The sequence below is a fragment of the Epinephelus moara genome, chromosome 1, assembly GCF_006386435.1.
Source record: "Epinephelus moara isolate mb chromosome 1, YSFRI_EMoa_1.0, whole genome shotgun sequence".
Taxonomy (NCBI): Eukaryota; Metazoa; Chordata; class Actinopteri; order Perciformes; family Serranidae; genus Epinephelus; species Epinephelus moara.
The window spans coordinates 47724650-47731746 of record NC_065506.1 but is presented as its reverse complement, the minus strand read 5'-3'; the positions used below and the strand labels follow the sequence as shown (position 1 = coordinate 47731746).

The following is a 7097-nucleotide window of genomic DNA, read 5'->3' as shown; positions in this document are numbered from 1 at the left end:
GCAGTCAGAGCTACAGGCTACAGTGAGGCTGAAAACAGAGTTCATATGACGTTTTTCAAAACAACTTTTTATGGCGCGGCTGCAGCACACTTGGATCACTACGGATGAGCAGTATGGAGATACTCTGTGGATTCAATTTTGTGTTCTTGGACGTTAGTCTGGGACGCCGTCTGTCATTAGGTGTGCTAGCCGCTCCACCTGCCGATCTCCGCAAGGGATGTCAGGACTCTAAAACTTCACCAGGGCCTCCGTCGGCATATGGGGGAGTAGATAATGGCTGAATTTTCATTTTTGGGTGCACTATCCCTTTAAGTGTAAAGTTGGACACCACATTGTGTTAGTGTTACTAAGTAATGCTACGTTCAGGTCAATGTGTCCGTCTGTTGTTGCTTGTTGGGCTTGAGTTTACCATGGTCTGCTTTCAGCTTATTATTTGAGCGTGCAGTAACTTTGAGGTTATTCTGGAGAATATTCTGGACAGTGTTTGTCATGGTTTTGCATTGTTGCAATAATAATAAACACATGTTGATAAGAGTATTAAAAATGTAATAATATCCCTTTAAGGTGCAGTTAGAACAGATAAAGAATATGTGTGATTAATCTGTGATTTAACATTTTTATTGACTGACAGCTCTAATATAAACATATCTTCTTACCTTCTTCTCTACTCTCATTGTTTAGCAATTTCTTAACATTTAATTCCCAAATGCATTCATATAATCAGCTCCATCTTCCTTTCCAAAACGACACAAGGCCAGTCCTCGTTCAGATATCATGAGGGGCAGATCCAGAACACCAATGTTCATGTTGTCAAGAGCTCTTTATCCTTACAACAGTTTAAAAGGAAACTATCATCACATTTAATTCATGAAGTCTAATCATTTCTTGACTTGTATGTAAATATATTTCCCCCTTTTTTCTCTGCACTGTGTTCTGGGTATCTCTTGGTTTTTATTGGATTATTTTTCACTGACTGCTCAGTGTGCTTCCTGTTGTCATTTCTCTTTCATTGTAGTTTTCGCTATCATGTTAATTTAGTTATTTTGTCTACTTTTCACCTCTTTTTTGTCATTGTCAGTTTTCCTCCTTAAGTTATGTATATTTGTTTATTTTGCCAGATATTTACTATTCCATTGTTTCTAAAACTAGGCCCAGTGTGCTGGTTGCGAACATTAAATTGTGGTGACTGTAACTTGAAGCACAAGAATTTCCTTCTGGATAAATAAAGTTCAATTTAACTGAAGTGAATTTAAGTTGAGAGGTCTGTTTGTATCAGCCTGTGGCTTCTTCACCTCTCCTGACACATTTCTTATTATTTCTTTTCCACAATTTGGATTTTATGCAGTTCCATGTGTGTTCAAATTAAAAAAATAAAAATAAATAAATAAAGTAGGAGAGGTATGAAGGGGGAGGGACGTCTCACCTCTTTTTACCCTACATTTTCCTTTTTATACTGACAAACTTTTTCAGTGCAGGACTTGTTTTATAATAAAGTATTATTACAGTGTGGTATCAGTACTTTTCCTTAGGTAAAGGATGTGGATACTTCCTGGAGAGCTGGGAATAACATGTCAGAAAATGGCCGTAGTTCCCCTTTAATGTTGGATTTTTGGGAAGACAACTTAATGTGAAAATAATGAAACCAAATGTGCTACTATGTGATTGTGATAAAAACAAAATGGCCATAGCCGAAGTGAAGATACATTTAATAGGATCAATATTTGAGGGAACATGAAGTCTTTCTGTGCTCAACAATAAACCAGCAGTTAACTTGTTCATATTTAAAGTGAGGTTTGGTTCAACAGTCGTTAACACGGTGTTAATGTGGCTCCTCCATGTCTCCTCTGTCTGTAGAGGACCGTCCTGTCCTCTCTGTGTCTCCTCTCACCGACATTACAGACCCTACACATCACACTGGGTCAGTACCAATGTTAGGATAAGTGATAAATGTGTCCTCTCACCTGTTGGTCGCATTCAGGACAGGATTTAGTAGCCATTTTGACTTTCTTTGTTTTATTTGCCGACATATCCGTTTCCTCCGCCGACACGCCGACAGCTGAACGAAGCTACAACTTTAGATGTGTGTGTGAAACATGGACGGCAGCTGGTCTGAGCCCGACACACTAACACATGTCTGCAGGACACACACACCGAGGACACGAGCTGACAACACACCTTTGAGAAACACACACAGACATTACACTATACACTGATACTAGGATAAAGCTGCGAGCATGCGCAGAGAGAGTCCTTCTGCTGCTGTGTCGCATTCAAGGACCCTGGGAAAATAGGAGATAGCAGGCTATTTACCCTGTGGCTCTCAAGGGCGGAGGTTTTGTCTGAAAAGTCAGGGGGGGCACACGCTGTGTGTTCAACACGGGTGGGTAGTAACACGTTACAAGTAACGCACGTGAGTAAAAAAGTAGTTTTTTTTAGGAACGAGTACTTTTAAGTTCCTTTTTTAAAACTGTACTTCTACTCTTACTCAAGTATATTTTTGAGCTAGTAATCTACTTTTTACTTCACTACATTTGCCATTTACCTTCGTTACAACTAGTCTGCTCTAGGGCTGTCAAAAAAAAAATTGTTCTGAATATATATAAATATATATATTTTTTATAAGTTCGAACCTAAATTTGATAATTCAAATATCATTAATAATTAATTAAAACTATCAATAATGTTGTATATCACGGCGAATCCCGTTCGGGCGGAGATGGCTCGCGCACAAGCCGGGCCAGAGAGGGACATAGTGACGGAGGGAGAGGCGCCGACGGAGGAGCCCGCTGCGCCAACACCTCCCACTGCGCTGTCCGCGATGTGTGACCTGTTCAGGGAGACATACAGGGAGAGTGTTGCACCTGCTGCCTCCCTGCCTACCCTTTTTGAAGAAGAGATGAAATGTTACCAGAATGAGACACCACTACGAGCCGGCCAGGATCCACTCTTGTTGTGGAAAACTACGCACTGAAGTATCCAAACATTGCTCAGATAGCGAGGCAGAACCTGGCACTTCAGCGAGGTCAGAACGGATGTTTTCATCCAAGTGTCACGTTCATATTAATAAGCATAATAAACATCTTATTTTTTGTGGGGGTTTTTTGTATAAAAAAAAAAAAATAATAATAATAATAAATTTGAATATTATTCGAACTCTACTAAAGCGCCATGTTCTGAACCCGCTGAACAAGCAAGCACCAGTCCTCCACTCCTGACCTGACCCCGATCACGAAGATCATGTCGGAGCCAGGTCGAAACGAAGAGCAAGCGGGAGCTGCCATCGACCATCCCTGGCCACATCTCGCCACATTTTTTGTGCCAAAATCCATAAAAAAGAACAGTTACTCGATGAAGTGCGTCCTGTGCCTGCCAAAAAACCAGGAGATCCTTGCTTTCAAAAACTCATCGTCGAATGTCTGCAAGCATATTGAAGTACCATATATGGAATGGTTTCTTATTTATTTTATTGGATTTTATTTAATTTGTTCACAGCGAAAAAGACGTAGAAAAGACAAAGAAGTTGGGATGTCAGTTCTGTTTTTAAAGCAAGGTCATCCACTCAAATTACAGGTAGGGAAATGGAGAAAGAAGAGGTTAGGTGAGGAAAAGAGGGGTAGAGTGAAGGAGATGGAGAGTGGAAGATTGGTACCTGCGTCATTAAAAAAAAAGTTTTATCAACAAGTGCTGTTTTTTCAATATTTTGCACTGGTCCGCACACCCTAAAAAATATTCAAACGGAAAGTAACTTGAGTAAATTATTAACCACATACTTTTTACTTCTACTTGAGTAATTTTTATGGCAGTAATTGTACTTTTACTTGAGTACAGATTTTCAGTACTCTACCCACCCCTGGTGTTCAAATACACATACTACCATATAATATAGTATGTCAGCAGAATATTTAGTAAGCCCCAATACATAGTATGTCAAGCCAAAAATAAGCCAACTCAACTTTATTTACATAACTACCTTACACAGTAGTGTAAGGTAGTTATTACTGCACGCTAGTTACTAGTTATAAGGTACACACACACACACACACACACACACACACACACACACACACACACACACACACACCATGTTTTCACATCTAACTGGATGAATTAAGAGTTTATTTCGACCAAACATTGCTGGTGATTGTTGAACAGTGAAACAACAAACCAAGAAGGCTTTTGTTAGTGTTTTAAGGCGCACGCACACACACACACACACACACACACACACCACTGGCAACTGTTAATAAAAAAGCCAAATGAATCTAATTTAGGGAGCTTTGCAACTTTTTCCTCCTGTTTGTTCCTCTCTTGTCCTTTACTACTGCAATCTTTAAGATTAAAAGGCTCAGTTCACTTTGTCAGTCTTGACAGATTTTGGGCCAGACTAGCTACCGGACATTGTTTCGTCTTGTCACATGATTAAATGAAGAGTTGACATTATCTAACAGTCATCATTACATACCTGTATATGGCAAAAAATATAAATGAAAATAAGAAAGTATTCATTTAAGTGAATAGTTTTTTAAAATATAAAGTTTTTCAGAGTTTATGGAGCAGAAGCATTTAATTTTGAAAAAACAAAAGCAGATCTCTGGATGTAGACTTCTCCATGTTATTACCGGCTTCTTCTTCTGTTACGCATTTAATGCTATTCAACTAATATGTTTACACGTATTTTAAAAGTCTGGTATTTGTTTGACTAACACAAAGAATCGATTTTTTTCTGATATTATGTAACTGTGCTGTGCGAAAACAGAAATTATCATTAGATTTTCAAATATCCGACAGTCCTTGAACATATCACGAGCGAGAGACGATCTATTTTTTGTGTGTGTGTGTGTTTCATTAAAAATTTGCACCATTTGCATGAATCAAACAGCATGTCCGCCAAGAGTGAAAAACTGAGGCTTGTTCTAACGTCAGGATTCGTCTTCAATTTTTGACTTTCAAACGTCAAAGGGTAGGTTCTAAAAATCTAATAACTAATGTCTGGTGGAGGGAGGGTTGTGTATTTTTCACCAGTCACTCAGGGAAGCTCAAAGACAAATATTTGTGGCTTTAGGGAGAATAAAACCCCCAAAACAAACCAAACCAAAGTCGCACCCCAGCCACCCTCCTCCTCCTCTGATAAGTAGAGAACAGTCCCTAAAGAAGGCAGAGACAAAGAGAACAAACATCCACTGTGAACATGAAGGAGTCAACAGGAAGTAATATTTGAACTGAACACATATGTAATGAATATAAAAGTAGTGGTGGGGACAATTAGAGGTGATCAGAAAAGCAGCAGTGACACATCCCATCATCTCCACCATAAATCACACCATCAGCCTTCAGCTGATAATCACAGGAGGAAAACCTCATCTGGAGCAGGATCCTCAGACTGTTTGCAGATGTGTTGCAGGTTTGGAGCGTCTGGTCCATGTGGCAGCAGGAGCTCCTCAGCAGAGCTTGAACCAGTGACAGACCTAATAAAGGGACCTTGTTTCACTGGAATGTTTCTGAATACAGTGTCTTATGACTGAGGCTCCAAAAACCAATGCTGTTGGAACAATACTGTATTTGTCCTGGGTTGTTATTATTATTTTAGAGGGGTCCAAACACCAACAGTGTTGGTGTTCAAACGGGATGTCAGGAACTGTAATGCCTGTTTCCCCAAAACTTGAAGACTGATAGGAGTTGTTGTTGTTATGTTGATTCCATGTAAGTTGGTGACAAATCCTCCAGAGAGAACGATTCTTGATTATTTATTTATTTATTTTACAATATTCCTAGACTGGTCTGGAATTTTTACAACCCTAATCTTGAAGGGTGACGTCACTGTTTTTCAACCTGGACCCCATTTTCCCATGTTTTTGTTTCTCTGTGATGTTTTAAGGAACAACAACTTTTGAAATTGGTCCAGTGCTGAGCAAGAGCGGTGGCACAACAGGCTGCAGTGTAAACGTCCACTACAAGTGTTTGTGTTTGTCACTGACAGGCTCAGATTTGCTCAGTTGAGTGTTTGACAATATTGTGGAAAGGATTCCTACAAAGACAGATCTCTTTGTTAAAGCGTAAGATCCTTAATGTTTAACCGGAAACAACTCTGAAATAGCTGTTGTTGAACCCACCAGATGCCAGTTAAATAAACAGTAATTTAAGCGTGTATAGAGGCAGCATGTTTCACATCTAACTGGATGAATAGTTTATTTCGACCAAACATTGCTGGTGATTGTTGAACAGTGGAACAACAAACCAAGAAGGCTTTTGTTAGTGTTTTTATTTCTGTTGACTTTGAATCAAGTGGGTTTTACGATGCTAAAATCATGGTTCATTTCAATGTGTGGTGATGGTGATTTCAGGACTGTTTCTGGTTAAACAAAAGGTCTGACTCTGTAGGGCTCATTTCCACAATGTTGTCAGACACTTAATAAAAATCTGAGCCTGTCAGTGACAAAAACAACAACTTAGTGGACATACATTCGCTCTGAGGGTTTCATCTATATACCTAACAGCAGTCAGGGTACTGTTGGCTGTGACATGGAGGTCTGTGTGACCCTCCAAGGATCTGCCTCCCCAGACCATCACTGACCCACCACAAAACCGGTCATGCTGGATGATGTCACAGGCAGCATATCGTTCACCACGGCGTCCCTGACTCTTTCATGTCTGTCACGTGCTCAGTGTGAACCTGCTCTCATCTGTGAAGAGAACAGGGCACCAGTGGTGGACCTGGATGGTGCTGGGCTGTGAGCACAGGTCCCACTAGAGGACATGGGGCCCACATGCCACCCTCATGGAGTCTGTTTCTGACAGTGTGGTCAGAAACATGCACACCAGTAGCCTGCTGGAGGTCATGTTGTAGGGCTCTGGCAGTGCTCCTCCTGTTCCTCCTCACACAAAGGAGCAGATACTGGTCCTGCTGCTGGGTTGATGCCCTTCTACTGCCCTGTCCAGCTCTCCTCGTGTAACGGCCGGTCTCCTGGTATCTCCTCCATGCTCTTGAGACTGCTGGGAGACACAGCAAACCTCCTACCAGCTAGCCAAAGTTAAGTAAATCTGTGTCCGTTTAATGTTGCAATAATTCAAGAAACATGTAATGAGTAACATGAGATAAC

General features: G+C 40.5%; 1 protein-coding gene across 1 annotated transcript in view; it reads right to left on the bottom strand.

Moving 5' to 3' along the window:
* c1h16orf87 (chromosome 1 C16orf87 homolog) overlaps nt 1-2244 on the bottom strand; it is a 6947-nt gene extending 4703 nt beyond the window's left edge. Inside the window, exon 1 of the mRNA XM_050052223.1 lies at nt 1962-2244. Coding sequence (XP_049908180.1) covers nt 1962-2027 — 66 coding nt within the window. The 5' untranslated portion in view covers nt 2028-2244. The remainder of the gene's footprint in view (nt 1-1961) is intronic.
* Nucleotides 2245-7097: the final 4853 nt, after the last annotated feature.